The sequence below is a fragment of the Coturnix japonica genome, chromosome 1 (assembly GCF_001577835.2).
Source record: "Coturnix japonica isolate 7356 chromosome 1, Coturnix japonica 2.1, whole genome shotgun sequence".
Lineage (NCBI taxonomy): Eukaryota > Metazoa > Chordata > Aves > Galliformes > Phasianidae > Coturnix > Coturnix japonica.
In genome coordinates, this window is record NC_029516.1 from 52,967,792 (window position 1) to 52,984,015 (window position 16,224).

The 16,224-nt window shown below is 48.1% G+C and overlaps 1 protein-coding gene across 4 annotated transcripts; it reads right to left on the minus strand.

Moving 5' to 3' along the window:
• Positions 1-1,557: 1,557 nt before the first annotated feature.
• Positions 1,558-15,506, minus strand: SINHCAF (SIN3-HDAC complex associated factor). 4 transcript variants are annotated; one of them, XM_015866070.2, is made up of 6 exons: positions 15,358-15,465; positions 9,097-9,244; positions 7,155-7,254; positions 6,297-6,423; positions 4,726-4,876; positions 1,558-3,884 (listed from the first exon to the last, which is right to left on the minus strand). In XM_015866070.2, the coding sequence occupies exons 2-6, from the start codon at positions 9,222-9,224 to the stop codon at positions 3,722-3,724; spliced, it is 669 nt and encodes a 222-aa protein (XP_015721556.1). In that variant the 5' UTR covers positions 9,225-9,244; positions 15,358-15,465; the 3' UTR covers positions 1,558-3,721. The 4 variants fall into 4 exon arrangements, with proteins under 4 accessions (XP_015721556.1, XP_015721577.1, XP_015721561.1 ...); XM_015866091.2 differs by having other exon boundaries at positions 9,097-9,247; positions 15,350-15,464; XM_015866075.2 differs by having other exon boundaries at positions 15,350-15,463.
• Positions 15,507-16,224: the final 718 nt, after the last annotated feature.

Below are 16,224 nucleotides of genomic sequence, written 5' to 3' on the forward strand. Positions count from 1 at the left end.
CCCAGTGAGCTTCTGAGGGAGGCAAATAGAAGACTTTGCTGCCAGTAAAGGTTAATCTCTAGCTGTGCACATGTGCGAGCCCTGGCTTGGGATGGATTTTTGCCTGGCTGCAAACATTACCCTTTTCTTCCTACTCATGACACTTTTGTTTTGTGTGGCTGCTCAGTGTCTTTCTGGTGCTAACCCTGTACTGACATCCACCTCATATATCCCCTACTACAGAGGCTTTCCTACTATCTTCAAAGCAAGACGTTGAATGTCCTCAGCACCCACCGGGATCAGATCTGCTTTAAGGCAAAAAGAACCAAACCAAACACACAGTCTGTTTGTTTGCATTTTATTTGCAAACCTGCAGAGCGTGCGCGTCACAAATAATTTCATTCAACCGCTCCATGTGTTTTAAAGCACAGAGGCTTAAAGGGGGAAAAAAAAGATAAATGCAAATTCATATTAGAATAGGTAGGATGATCTTAGGACTCAGCTTTAACCAGGGAGCTGACTGACTGGAGTGCTGATGCTCTGAGACCTGAAGCACCTGGCAGCAGCACAGAGGGGAAATTATGGCTGAGTTTTGTGATCTGAAAATACCGGTTTACATTAAAAGATGTGAGAAGTCTTTAATGAAAGCATTAGCTTAATGAAAACTACTGCTTCTGTGTTCTTACATTCGACTCCCCGTCTACTTACAAGTAGAGGCACCCAAAGAAGTTTTGCTACAGCTCAGGCATTTTAGATGGTAACTCTCAAATATGAGTTTCATTATCATTGTAATAGTTCCTCCATTCCCTCAAACTTCAGAAGAAAAATACAAATCTCAGCATTTCTGCCTTTTTGTCCATCACCTCGTGCACATTAAAAGCTAGATCATAGCCAAAGGACAAAAGGTGCTGTAGTGGCACCAACCTCTTTACCTATGGGTAAACATGAGGGCACTGTGTGAAGCTTGGAATTCTACCCTCCACAGTGGAGGAACAACCCTGCTAAAGAATCTGTCCCCTTTTTTGTGGTTAGCTCCTCTTCAGATACTGAAAGGCCACTCTCAGGTCACCTCTCAGCCTTCTCTTCTGAACAGCCCCAGCTCTCAGCCTGTCCTTGTAGGAGAGTCATTCCATCCTTTGGATCACTTCAGAGGCTCTCCTCTGGACGCACTCCCAACAGGCCCACATCTCTCCTGTACTGAGGACTCCACACGTGGATGCAGTACTCCAGGTGAGGTCTCTCCTCAGAACACAGAATAGAGGGGCAGAATCATCTCCCTCGTCCTGCTTCTATTGAAGCAGCCCAGGACATGGTTGGCTTACCGGGCTGTGAGGGCACACTGCTGGCTCACATTCAACTTGTCATCCAGAACAAGCAACACCTGTGTTGAGGTGGTGCCATTTCACATCCCGAGGCACCTGCGGGCAGTGAGGGCACCCTCTGGTGGCAGGAGGTGCCATTTCCCTCCCCCCCTCCACAAATGCAAGCTTTGAAGTCTCATTCACATAGAACAAATAAATTCACCGTCTGCTTCTTACACTTAACTTCATTCAATGGGCAGATAAATAAAACAGGAGCTCGTTTTCTAAATAAGTCTAAATTTATTCATTCCCCCTAGTAAAAAAAAGTTTGGATTACAAGTGTCTGGACAGTATAAAAAAGTACAAAAATGGGTTCCCATAGATTTCTAATACATTAATACAAAGTGCATGACTACATACAGTTCATTCTGCATCACTACCAGGAATGGAACAGGTGGGAGGGAGTGTGGGGGGGAAGCAGTTGGCAGTTGAAATCTAGCAATAAATAAATAAATACAGAAGAAGAGATGATCCGTATCAGAGCACAACCTACCATCAGTACTGCAGCCTCGGGTGTACAGAATTACTGATGCTTAAAAACATGGACTCTGATAAAGGCAGGTGTCTGCAAGAATAGCCAGTATTCTTGCTGAAGCCCTTATCAGACATGACCAACTTAGGCAGTTATACAAGTATCCGCTCATTTGGTTGCAGATGAAAAGCAACGCAGGTAGCTTTGTCTTCCCATTCAGAATCTCAGGGAGCTTAGGGAAAAAAAGAAAAGGCAACACAATAGAAGAGCAATGAAAGCTGTAAGGCTGTGGTAAGTCAGAGCCTTCTTCTGATGTGCTCTCCTCAGAGGCTGGACTACCCGACAGAAGGGAGAAAGGAAAGAACTGCTTTGAGGATGGAGGCTCCTCTTAAATCCTGCCTATCCTTTCCTACCTATATTTTCATTTGCTAACTATTTCCATTTCAGGAAGGGAGATTACATAGAAATCCAGTCCTAAGCCCTACCCACCAAAGTCTTATACAGATGACTCACGCAACAAGGAAAGCTCGTAGCATCCATTGCAGAACATCCCAAAAAAAGAGTAAAAAAAGAAAAATCCCTTCCCTCCCCCCAAAAGCAAACATAATTCCCAAGTTACACAAATTAAACCTTCATAAAGGAACATGAATCAATAGGGAACTAAAATTGCAGTGCACTCCTCCAGGAAGCTGCTATCACCCTAAAGGCAAAGTGGAGTTTGAAGGAACATCACACTGGTTTGCACACAAGTTCAGCTGGGAATCTGTGGAGGAAACAGCATCTTTTGATCACACATATGCAAACAGAGCTGCCTCTATTCAGCACAGCACCAATCCTAATAGAAGTCCAGTATTTACAAAAGCCTTGATCTGCTGGTGAAAAGCTGCGGGCCTCCAAAACAAGCACTGTGAATCCAAACCACAGGTTGGAATCAGATTGCATCCCTAGACCTGAGCCTAACTTACTTAGCAAGTGGCTTGGTCCTCTGTCAAGCCCGAAACCAGCAAGAAGTCTTTTTTGTGGTCACGTTTTAGCTGCACTGGGCCAAGAGATATAGCAGTTATCTGGTTTTGGCCATTGTCTACAACATAACTTGGGCATTGGGTTGTTTTCTTGGTCCTCCTCTAATCACCTGTCAGTTACTACACAAAGCCCAGAGGGTCTGCTGCTAGGTTAAAAACAAGTCTCCCATCCATTTCATTGTGTTCAGTTCTCAGGCAAGTCTTCCTCCCCCCTTTCCTAGCTAAGAAGGGAAGGGGTAGGAGCACTTCCCTAAGAGCATCTGTTGTTGGGAGGCTGTTTCAGATAACTATCACTTACAGTAGAGATGTCTGCAGTTAACAGTCTGCCACATATCTGTCTGTCTCACAAAGTCAGTAGTATAGGGCAAGATCTCCACACCTTCAAAATATATATATCTATACAACTAGAGAGGTGACAATATTTATGTGCATTAGTTCATCTCATACATGTCTAAAAATGAAATATTTTCTTAGGGATTTAAGGTAGGTTACCAACCAACTTAAGGAAAAAAAAAAAACAATAAAAACCCTTACAACCAGCACTTCTTTCAATACAGAAAGATGAACTACATACACTTTAATATATAAAACCCCATCCTCAAGTTCACTTGTGAAGGGAGTGGGAGGGAAAGATAAGAGGGACAACCTTGCAGCAGCATTCAGCTTCACTAAGTGTTCCATAGCATCTTAAATATTATGTACAGTCTTTTCTGAAAGGATACAAACTACCTTCAGAGTTTGTGGGATCGTAGCAGTAAAACCCGAAACAATTGTAGGGAATAGTCTTTTGGCAGCATAGCAGGTGTCCAATGTGAACAGAGTCACTTTTCTAGTATTTTTCCAGAGAATAGAGGATCTGTATAACTGTCTGCGGCTCTCCAAGGAAGTCACCACTCCTCTTGGGTAGAGATTGCTGGAGATTGTGGTCCTTCTTGTTCTGGCTTCTCAGTGGCAGACTTTTTATTGCTACAGCAAGGTTTGAAGAGATGAGTGTCTATGAGGACTTCCCCAAAACGCCCTTTGTAAATAATTCCACAGCAGACCTTTTGCCTGAAAGAAATAGCAAGGAGAGATGCAGGTAGGTTGCGATGCTGATTCCTTGAGCCTCTACATTGTCTGGCTATGATAGGAAGGATGAGGCTGCCCAGAGAGAGGAAGCAAATCAAAGTCTAAATCCACATCGTTTTGGGGAAGGAAAAACAAAACACAAGAAGCCCATCACTAACAAAAACCAATCAAATAAAACAACATACACAAAACAGGCTCTCGTTTTGCTTCCCAGAGAAATTTCAGATACAGTTATCTAGGCTAAGCTAACCTTGACAACTATGCATTTAAAAACACCATTTGAGAGGAGGCAGCAAAGTCACAACGATTCCAGTACAGCAATTAGCTAAACAAGGGATCAGTGTGCTGCAACACGCAATAAAACAAAATCAGCAGCTCCAACAAAATCTTCTGCTTTTCCTCTCTTTTTTTTCCCCCCTCTTTTTAAATGACCACCATCCCAGGTCAACCAAATTCAATGCTATGCTTTGCTGCCAAGCTAAGAGTAACCCATGTACATGGTAACATGTCACGTCTACAGAGCACGGTTTTAAGACAAGACAGTGACACTTGGAATATCATTCCTTACTCCCAGTAATGTAAGAACATCTCTCCAGATAACATGTTAAGTGTTTAGGAACTGGAAGGAGATAGGGAAAAGTCTTGACGCACAGTGTTCCTTTCCCATAAGACAGACACTGTAGAATACATAGTGACTTCAGTGATACCTCTAACTCCAGTTAAGCAGCAGCAGCATCCCACAAGCTCCTGAGGAAGCAGCTCTGATCACTGAATATGAAACAAACTGCTGTCTGTACAGAGCACACCTTCTGTTTCATTTTACCTTTTCCAATATGTGAGATCTAGAAAGGAAAAAACCGGTGTTCTGCTGGACCCAGCACTCATCTCTGTGTCAGAGCCTTCGTCAGACTGGTTGCTGTAGCAGGGGGATTGAGCTGGGGAGGCACTTGAAGTGGTGCTGTGGGCATCAGAGTCTGCAGGGTGAGGGAGAAGAAAAACAATGCAAGAATTAAGACATGCAGCAACTCACCCCTTTCCTCACTTCAAAAGGTGACATATAGATGGGAACTGGAGAGAAAGACTTTTGTAATTAACAAGAAAAGCCTCATAGTAACCCATTTTTTCCACACTTGCCCCTGCCTACTTCAAAAGATCCTTGAAAGAACATCTGTCATCGTTTGGGAGACTACAGCAGGCCCTGTGTGTGAAGGACTCCAGAGGTTCAGGGTCAGAGTCCCTAGGTCTCAAATGCAGCATGCTACTCTTTTAGACATGATCCCAGTTCCTCTCTGTAATCACTGAAACACTGTTGAAGTTGGTCAAGATCTTTGCTTCAGATACAGCCCTTCATTGCAAATCTCCTTTCTTACTCATTAATTTAAAATCCTGCAAAGCTCTTCCGATTAGTACAATGGATTAGGTAGCACAAATCTCCAGCTGGGGCAAAACTGCAAGCTATCAACTTCAGGTATGCAGCTGCACATCTAAATAGAGATACTGCTAGCCTCCTTTTTAACTGTCTCTCTCATCTACAGTAACACAATTAATAAGAATTAACTGTTGCATGTTGGATGAGCAGATAAAAGCTCTTTGAGTCAAGGCCTCCACTGGTTCTTCTGAGAGCAGTTCCTTCAAGTCAGGTAGAGTGATGGAAAACAGAACATCAAGACAGCAACAGTTAGGAAGCTAAAAAGTTTGCTTTAGTGAAAAAAACCTAGATTGCTGTTATATATTTAGAGCGTTACTGACAGATGGCTTTGTGGGAAAGATTTGAATCCATATCTACTTGAGAGTCTCAAGTGCTAGTGGAAAGAAATCACTGAGACTGGCAGAAGGTATAAGGAGACTGTACAGAGGAACGTGGCAGGAACTTACAGAGTGTGTGTGTACACTGGGGGGGAGGGCAGAACGTAGACTAAATAGAAAGCCTAGACTGAAAACATAGATTGAAGAAAAAGACTGATAGTGGTATCAGCAGAGCAGCCTTTCTTGAGAAGAGAGGGCTGAAAACTATCATAGCACGTTAATGAGAACAGTGGGACATCTCTTTCAACTTCAGTGAGGGCTTTGCCCAAGAAGTTTTTCCAAGAGATGTGTCATTTAAGTGTGAGATACAAGCTGCAATTGCCTACTCCTTCCAACCCTGCTTCTAACCTCTCCTTGCCACTTCTCCACCTGACACAACCAACCCCCTGCAGACATTCATACTGCACACAAAGTCCCCCTTTCATTCCACCCCCTCCCCAGACACAATAAGAGTTGACATGAACAGAGAAAACCTAACTGTGTGAGAGCACAACTGAACCCAGGAGGTGACTCAGTGTGGCCACTCAGCACTAAGTTATTTTAGGGGAAGCCAAAGTTTATAATCAAAATCTGTTTGAATCTACTTACTGTGTCGCTTGAATTCTTTTTGCAGCTTGCTGATTTGATTGCTCTTTATTCTGCTTCCAGAGAGAGTTTTCATTTTCTTTGGTTTCAGTGTTGTTTTCAGACTGGGTCCAGCCCTGGCATCTACCACCTACAACACAGAAAAATACACACACAGTGATCCTGAATTATGCCCAGATACGCCTTTGTCAAGATGTCTGCACCGATTTAGCTGAAGGTACTCAAAGAATCATTATGGTTGAAAAAGACCTCTAAGATCACCCAGTCTAACACCAGCCCATCCCCACCATGCCCACTGACCACATCCATATGGTTACTGAACAATTCCAGGTACAGTTGAATGCACCACCTCCCTTGGCAGCCTGATCTTCTTACCAGCCCTAGGCCCAAATTAATTAGATCAAAACAGAACATATGAACAGCAGTAGCTGCACGATATTAGTCTTTAATTACCTGATGAAACCACATTGATTTGTGTGCTGCACAGACTAAGTCACCTTGCTTGTTCAAGCTATTAAGAAAAATAAAAGTGACCAGTCTTGGACAGAGGCCAGATCTGTAATGCTTTGAGTGTCATAAGAGACTTCTGGACAAAGTTATGAATTGAGAAAACAAGGAATTACAAGGTAGGTTAGTCTGTGACTCCATCCATGGCTTGCAAAATCACAGTTCACACATAAGTCCAACAAAGACAAGAAATATTCCAGGCAAGCTTTAGAAACACCGGGGTTAGGGAGGGAAAGCACATGGAAAATAGCAACCCCTAAACTCTCTCCAGTGTCTCCCCTCTGATGTAGGATGGACTGAAGTAGGAGACGAGTCAGTTTGGGGGCAGGGAAGAAATAAGATAAATCAACTAACGTGATTCCAGTTTTTTTTGGATCCCGCTGGCAATTTTTTCCATCTTTTCACCAAAAGGACGCAGGCATTACAAATGTCTCCTGAGCGGGCCTCGTGGAGCCTGGGAAAAGTGAAAAGCAAAGATCACTTTATAGCAATTAATCAAAACAATCATGCAATAACAGTGTCAGAAGCACAAGGGGAAGGGTTCTCAAGTTATGATTTGCAGGCATGGTGATTAATCTGGGGGGCTCCATCAGTGCTATTCGAAGACCAGGCCTCACTTTCAGAAAAACATTATTTCATGTAGAAATAGAAGGCACTGTAATTTGCCACCAAAAGGAGGCTAAAGAACCCTAGCCTCGTTACCTTCTGTTGTTTATACATTGTCTGCCTTGTTTTCTTTTAAACCACAGCTTCAGTGACTGGATTGATCTGACCAGAGAGGAAGAGTGAATAGTCCTATTCCTTGGGCATAAGCAGGGAACAAAACTCAGATCTGACAAAAGCGTTTTCAGCTCTCAGCTTTCTCACAGTGCTTCAAGGATGAGTAACAAACACCATCCAACACATCGCTGCACACTTGCAGGACAGTTTCAGAATCCACAGCACTGGATTCTGAAGCAGCAAAACTTGCTTCCTTCAGAAACCATTTCTACAGCTAATCCACACTAGAGGAATTCACACCAAAGGGGGACGCACAGTCAGGTTTTCCAGCTGTTTAAATGGGAGGACTTTGAAGCATGTATAGATGAATGGGGCAGGCTCAGATAAGCCCTTATTTGTTTAGAGTTAAGACTGCATTTTTCACCTTGGCAAACATATTTCAGATAGCGCGAGACCAAAAGCCCCAGTATTCTGCAAGCTTCTTTACTGCTGTTTATATAAAAAGCAATGGGCCTTCACGGACTTTCCACTGCCAAGGACAGCAGCCAAGAATTACGAGGGCAAAAACTGTCAGCATCAGATTTATGAACAAAAATCCACGGTCAATACAAAGCACTATAAAACCATACATGAAACGTGTGTTTCTAGAAAGGGGGGCAGGGAAGAAAAAGGAAAGAGACGAGGTAAAGACTCACAAAGACTACAAAGATTTTCACACACGAAGTTAAATGCTTGAGACAAACACCGTGTGTGTTTTATCAGCTCTTAACAGTGGATGCAAGCTCAACTTTGGCCTAAGATTTTGATGAGAGTCCAGTGAGGCTGGAAGGACAAAAGCTGAAGATAACAACAATGTATTTTTCCTGGGAAAATAATTTCGAGGAAAGCTACAAGAGCAGAAGCTGTTTATTTTAGTGAGGTAATCAGAAGAATTCGCCTCTGACAGCGCACTGAGGCATATTTAGACAAAACTCTCCACGTTCCAAAAAGTTAGAAGGCCACAGCAGCTGGTACAAGAAAGCACTGCTATTTAGCTTTTGTCACTGATACTTCCAAACAACATGAGGCACAGCTTTGATTAATTAGAAAGCTGATGAATTAATTCTTGCTCTTCATCAGAACAGTCTCCAATGTGAACTTTTAATAACGTATCAATAAGCCTTACCAGAACAACAGCACCGATAGCCAAAACAAGGTACAAGCTTTATCTAATGTCCTCGAAGCTCCAGAATAACCAAAAGCCTCCACAGATCCGTGCTGCCTTTCACCTCGTGCAGGGATTTACAACTCTAAGGTTCATGACTAAGTCACTACACCATGGTGGGAAGGAATTGGCCAGAGCCTTCAATGCTGTCATCTACTGCAGCTCACACGAGCAGCCACAACAGGCTGATAACCCAGCAACGTCACACACAGCAGCAGAGGAACCAGCCCCGCAATGGGACAGCCCCAAGGAGGCTGGGGCTTTCCCCCCATACCACCTACCCAAGCCAACCTTGTCTGACAGCACATCAGGTGTGCAGATTGTAGATCAACACCCTGAGTGATGCAGAGTTGATTGAAGGAAGAAACTTACCCAAAACAGTTCTGGAAATCCTTTTCGTAGCGTTTACTGTCAGTGAAACGAGAGCTGGATGACTTAGCTCTGCAAATACAGCAGCCCTCTATACTCCGGTACATCTTCGGTTTGTGAAAGCCAAACATCTTTTCCTCCCAGCTGTGGCCTGCTGAAACAAACAGGAACTGGTGTTACTTATCACTTTTTAGATACTGAAAGAAAAACCTGTGTGATTCACTGGGTAAACCAACACTGGGCTGTAATTCAAGACAGATAAGAGTACCGGCCTAATCTATCTTGTATTGCTTCCGAAGAGCAAATGCACCTAATCCACACTTAATCTTACAGAAGAGTGAACGACAGCTGGAATATCAATCAATACCCACTGCAACAGGCAGGCCAACTGCAGTTCTCCAAACACATACCTACAGCAGCAGCATAACCCAGAGGTGCAGATGCAGCACAGGAGAGCCGTACACATTCCAGCAGCCAAGCAGGCTGCAGGACGAGCCATGCCAACCCACCCCAGCCCCGGGTCACAGCAACCAACCAGGCTGTCGTCATCAGCCACCCTCGCTGCAAACCCGCTGTGCTGAAGGAGAGTAGGAGTCACTTCAAACGAGCTGCAGCCATGCCTCCAGGCTGTGGGGCAGACATACCTGAAAAGCCGCTCTAAAGAGCAGCAGGGCGGAGCTCCACAGCCCTCAGTGGAGCACAGCACTGGGAAGCTCTTCCTGACAGCCAGGCCCAGACAAGCAGCCTCCACAGCAGCAAAAGCTTTTACCTACACACACTTCCACCAAGGGCACCTCGCTGCCCAGGCTCAGAAAGGCCTCCACACCCCCAGCATATCATGCCTTCAGGCCCAGCCCAGGCTCCAAGAAGGCCTATGTCTGAATCGACTGCAGTGTGCCCAGTCAACCCCGTGCTGTAGCAAGGCACCCCGACACTTGTCATCCATCACATGCAAACTGCTCAGAGGGGACAGCCCACCAGTGACAGGAAGCTCCCCGACAACAGGCTTCCACTATTGAGAACTTCTGCTTTTAAGAACTGAAAGGAGACAGAGCAATGCAAATAACACCATTTTCTCCCTTCCTCTAATGTAACGGTCAAGTCTTGTAGATGCTAACAAAAGAAACAAACAGCTTCTCCCCATCACATCTACTGAGAGGTCTGGGTGCTCAAGGAGAGCCTTCTGGAGAGCATCACCACATGTAGAAGAACCTGGTCAGTGGGAATTCCCAGCCACCTCAAAGGCCCAAGGACACGCACAGAGTGAATAATGAGAAAGACAGAGGGGATGTTCTCCCTTTCAACCAAGGTGAACTCGTGGCAGTTTGGCACACAATTGAAGCACTGCGCTCCTTTGTGCATGTTTGGGGCAGCAGCTCACCTGAAACCAGGTTCTCCCAAGGATGGCTAATGCACACAGCCAGCAGCACCACCCCAAATGCTTCCCACAACACTCTGCTCGCTCTATTAGCACAGCAGTAGCCGGGAGATCTAGTTAGAATCCCTGGACCATCAAGACAAATAAACAAAGGAGTGTCTAGGCAGACACTTCAGAGTATGTATTTTGTTTCTCGGCATGCAGCACAGCCCTTCACACAGCTGCCTCTCAAGGATACCATGTTTAACAAGCCTCTTGAGATCCAACAGCACGGCACCTTCACTGGGGAATTTCTAGCTACTAAACAGTGACTTCAGATGATGTGAATCTAAACAGTGACTTCAGATGATGTGAGTACCTTAATCTGCGATCTGGTGTTTCTCTTTAGAAAGACAAAAGATAACTGCAGGTTCACTAGAGCTACAAAACTTAACTCACAGAACTGATCACAGCTATTTGATTCATTTTCTAACCCACTTTCTTCAGAAATCCAGACACTGATGAGACCATCTCTGCCACCAGCTGGTATTTATGTATCACAGTAGAATAAGGTGCACGTTGTACAATTGATGCTCTGGCAAAGGCTGGCATCAGACATACATATTCTGGAAATATTTTGTTTTGCATCATCGCTGCCATTCTCACAGGAGCAGCCTTTCAGTACAGTCTTTCAATAGGAGGGAAACTAGTGCCATCTGTTTCCCACTTGATGAATGGTCAGTAACAGTATTACCATATATCATGCCTGAATGGGGAAAAGCTAGTAGCAAAACCACAAGTAGAACACATTTATCTGACAAGTGCAGTTGTAAATGGAAGGCGTCAGCCCAGTTCCCCATTGAATCCTAACCAGGGGCCATTTGAACATTATGCACTAAATATTCTGTCAGCTGCAGAGCTCAACAGCTAATGCAGACTGCATTTAAGTTTACAAGTACTTACCAACACTGCTAAACTTTGAAGTACTCCATCCCAACTTTCATTCTAAACCATAATTGTGCACCTACTGCTGGAGTCGGCATTACCTCTCCATAGACTTAGCTGTAGTTAGGACACGTGACCGGGCCATTCAGAAGGTTTAGCTGAAAGCTTTACAGCACAGACAGATCTTGAATTAGAACCAGAGAGTTGTCCTCCTGCAAACAGAGAAGCAGTTGTCCCCCCAAGTCCTGAGTTAGCAACTCAAGTGGAAGGAACGAGTTCTCTGTACCTCTGCCCTGACATTTTAGGAGAAGCAGAAAGCTCAAAGTCAAGCAGCAGAGTAGGCGGGGAAGAAAAACACACCCTGCCTATTACGTTTGTGAAAGGTTGGTACAAAGCAGCATGCATCACATGCGTGTGAGAGCTCTTTCATGCTTTTGTTGCCTGTCAGGACTAGAAATTGGGACTCGGTTTTCTTTGCAAAGTTTAACGAGATGATCTAAATTAAAAGGCATTGCTCCAGATGCTCATTAAGATTTCAAGTCAAGGAAGAACTTCTGAACTTTTCAGATTAAGAAAAGCTGAGCCGCTTTCATTTGCCTTCCCAGATTCCTCCGCATTCTTCTTGATCACCCAAGAAGAATGAGAAATCTGTAATAACAGTGAGGAAGGAATTCCTAGAAGGCAGGCACGTCTCCCTTTGTAACGCAATTATCAGGCCACTCAGAAGGAACACACTCACCTGCTTCTCATGCAGCTGAAAGAAAACACACCCCCATGTTACAGGAGAGCCAAAGGATGCCAGTCTGACTACTCCACACCTCTCTTCTCCTGCCTCCTTGCTCTGGCCTGGATCATTCATTCTCTGTGCAACCCAAAGCTCCCAGCACCTTGAAAAACAGAAAGGCTACACATATGCTGGCTTCTATGTGAGTGAGTGCATACATCCATGCACACGTATGCATGCAAGTAACACTTACATAGCTGCCCAGGGTGCCAGAAGTCAAGGGGCCTGCCTAGCTAATAACTCCTAGGCCTGTCTCCCTACTGAAACAAATGGATATCTCTGTGCTGGAAGGCCAGAAGAGCAGAATTGTACCAGAGACTCAGTGTAAACATACCTCCCTGTTTACATGGTCTAAAAAGAAACTTAGGAATAGAAGTTAAAATCAAACTACAGGAAAAAAAATCACACTTACAGAAATCTGTTCTCTCTGACCAAAACTTCACTGGAAGGAAAGCAGCGTTTGGCCACTGCTACAATGCAGAACACTAGAATGAAGCAGCACCCTGCAGAATTCTAACTGGATAAGCTCAGCTCAATCAGTGAGCCAACTCTTACACCAGCCCTGTCTGCAACTACTGTAGCGCAGCAGTGAGATCTCAGCAGAACTGATGCAACTGGCAGAGACTCCCAGACCACACTGAAATTAAACCAGACATCGCTTTTCCTTGTTCAAGACTCCCACAGTGCTCAAGCTGGGTCACAGCCACCCCGAGTGGAACTGTCAGTAGCCGAGCTGTAGAGGAGCCTGCTGACCTGCTGATCTCCTATGGGAAACACAAACCCAATCCATTTACACAAAGAAAAAGGAGTGAAAGGCCGAGGTATTTGGGCGTTCCTGCACGCTGCTCTGAGGCTACCGCTCCAGAAGGGATAGGCCAAAGCATGAAAACAGTAATCAGTAAGATTTGCATAAGGAAAAAAAGAAATCCTAAACCTGTCCCACCTGCAGACGTTCCACTTCCAAAGAGGACTTTCCCCCCCCGAAACTCCTATTGCAAAACTAAAACCACGCTCAGCCTAAGCAGGAGCCCTGTAAGAAAAACCTGTGCTGCTCAATGAGTTCTGTCTGTGATGCTTATCTGGGTGCACTGCAGCTGTTAAGACGCTGCCAGCAACCACCTGCTGCTGGAACAGCATCACGGACACTCGGATCACAAGACGCTGAACAGGTTTGATTATCATTCTCCTGTAAGGTAAGAATGTCTGATGAGGACTGCAAGAGAAATAGCAGAGGGATAGGGTGAAGCGCCTTCACTGAGACACTTGTACGTCTTTAAGCGGTACCAGCAGTCATTTCATGCGGACTTTGGACAGAGCACATCCTACAGAAATTCACAAGCTCATGAAATGGAGCCCCACCCCTACGTTCTGCTGGGCCACTGCTCCCAGCGTCTGCTTCCTTCTGCTGGACAGCCCCGGCACACAGTGGGCTTAGAAACGGAGCCGCATCCATCGCTCACCACAAAGATTTAAGAGAAGCTGCGTTGAGAAACAGTGCAAAGCGCTTTAGTGACACAGTTGTTTCACATAAGCGAGGCAAACCACCGCAGCTCTAACGCTGTTTATTGTGATCCGGGTGAACGTTCCCACACTCTTAACATCTTTCTCCTAAGCAGAGAGCAGTGCTTGCTTCTGACAGAGCTGCACACAGACACCGGCTTCCAGGGATCCAGGGAGTGGAGCAGGGAGGAACTTCTCCCACGGGCTGAGAAGCTCAGCGCCTGCTTCCTGCAGGAGCACAGCAAGCCCAGAGGTGTGTCTGAATACCCCACAGCTGCAGCGATAGCACAGCCCGGAACGCTCGGCTGCCCCCAAGGACTTCTTTACTAGGAGAGTGGTTAGGTCCTGGAACAGGCTGCCCAGGGAGGTTGTGGATGCCCCGTCCTTGGAGGTGTTCAAGACCAGGTTGGACGGGGCTCTGGGCAACCTGATCTAGTAAAGGTGTATGTTTGGTGGCCCTGCCAGGCAGGGGGGTTGGAACTACATGATCCTTGAGGTCCCTTCCAACCCGGGTCATTCTGTGACTCGCCGGCACAAAGCCGTCCCGAGCAGCGCCCGCTCCGAGGCTCGTGTCATCCCTCTCGTATAAGAACATCGCGGACCACACAGCGAGCCGGAGCCGCAGAGAAGGGGCTTTCCGCAGCACGTGCGGGGCTGACAGCCCCACCTCGGGCGGCGAGCACGTGGTGTCCGTGCCCGAGCGCACGGCTCAGCCTCAGCCGGCACCTCCGCAGTCCCGACACGCGGCACCGCCGGAATTTTCGGGGGTCCGAACGACGCGGGCCCCGGGAGCCGCGCCGAGCCCTTTAAATCCCGCCGCCCCGCTCACTCGCGCGAAAGGAAACGGCGACTCAGTGCTGGCGTGAGGAGCAGAGCGGAGCCGGGTCGGACGACGGACAGGATGAAGGAGCCGACGGCGCCGAACCCTCCCGCGGCGGCGTGCTCGCACCGCGTGGCACCGCGCGGGGCAGCGCCGCGCTCCGGCCGCGAACAAAGGCCCCCCCGGTCGGGCAGCCGGCCGACCTACTTTCCGCCGCCCGGGGCCAGGTGGGGCGGCCCCCGACCCGCTGCCGCTGCCGCTGCCCTCGCACGGGCCGCACGGGGCACGTTGTGCCGGCCGCCCCCCGGCCGTGCCGCTGGCGGCGCCCCCTCCCCACCCCCGTGCGGTGCGCGCGGGTTCCTCGTGGCTCGGCCCTGACGTAATTCAAACATGGCAACAGTTGCACTTCAAAGCGCGGCGCGGGGCTCCGGGACCCGCGGGGAGGAGCTGGGGGGGACGGCGGCACCGCACGGAGCGGCCGAAGTTTCGCCTCTCCCCGAAAGTCGCCCCCGCCCCCCGCTCCACGCGCTCCGAGCCCCGGCCCGCCCGCGGCACACGGCGGCCCTTTGTTTTCCCCTTGGCCGGGCCGAGCTCCGTGCCAACGGGATTCCGCCCCAGCAGCGCGTGTCAGGGCCCCCGAGCCACAGGTGTGAGCGGCCGCACCTGCACCCAGCACCGCCGGGCTCCGCTCACTGAGCGCAAACCAACGTGCCGGGGAGCAGAGTTCAAAACAGAGGAGAAAAATAAAAAGAAAACAGCAAGAAAAAAGCACGACCACAAACTCCCAACATTAAAGTCTCCCGCCGCCTCCCGGCCGCACTTTTCTCCCCTCCATCCCGCAGGTACCGACCGACTCACCGCTGTCCCGCAGCCCAGCCCCGCTCGGCGCCGCCTCGTTCCGCGCTGTGCCCCGTGGGCGCTGCTCCCGCCGCCCTCCGTCCCGTCCCGCAGCTCCTCCAGCCCGTCCGGCCGCCCCGCAGCGCTCCGCTCCGCCGCCCCCTCCCGCGCTCCGCTCGGCCCCGCCCCTCCTCCCGGCTCCCGCGCTGTGCGCACGCGCGGTTCCCACGGCTCCATTCTCAACAATCGCGCCGTCTCGTTCGCGCGCCCCATTGTCCTTTTAAGGCAGAAAGGCGCGGGAAGCCCGGCACGGAGGGGGCGTTTCCCGCGTGACGTCACGTTCCCGCCCCGCGGTGGGCGTTTCCCGCCACCTGCCGCCCCGCGTTGGGGGCGGGGCCTGTTTGGCGCGTCCCTCCCGTAGCGCGGGAGCTTTGGGGTGCCGCCATCCCTGAGTCTTTGAGTCTTTAGGGTCTGAATTTACCCTTAAAGGCCGCCCGGTCCAACCCCCCCGCAGTGAACGGGGACACCCGCAGGTAGATCAGGTTCATCCATGTTATGAATGCTGACACACAAGCTCTAGCACGGGCAAAGTAGGGCATTGGTCAGCTCCGACATCTGATCCTATTGTGTTCCGCTCCAATATTAATGAATAAACAAACACAAACAGGCTCCTTGTTGGGAGGTGAACAGCAGCTGTCAAAACCAAACCCCGGCAGCTGTTCCCGCTTCAGTCTTGCAAGGCATAAATGCTCACAGGGCTGGGATTTTAAAGTAAATATATCAACAAAGCAGCAGAAGTATCCGTGTTATGATTTAGGCAAGTGAACAGCGACAGCAAAGCTTGATGATGCTGAGGACAGGTACGAGGTTCTGCTGTGCTGCCTGGGT

Excerpts from the sequence above, each read along its gene's own strand:
- SINHCAF (XM_015866070.2), bottom strand. The coding sequence starts at position 9,224 with ATGTTTGGCTTTCACAAACCGAAGATGTACCGGAGTATAGAGGGCTGC. Across the intron at positions 6,424-7,154 it reads CCAAAAAAAACTGGAATCAC|GTGGTAGATGCCAGGGCTGG; the intron begins GTTAGTTGATTT and ends TCTGTGTTGTAG. Across the intron at positions 4,877-6,296 it reads AAAAGAATTCAAGCGACACA|ACTCTGATGCCCACAGCACC; the intron begins GTAAGTAGATTC and ends CTCACCCTGCAG.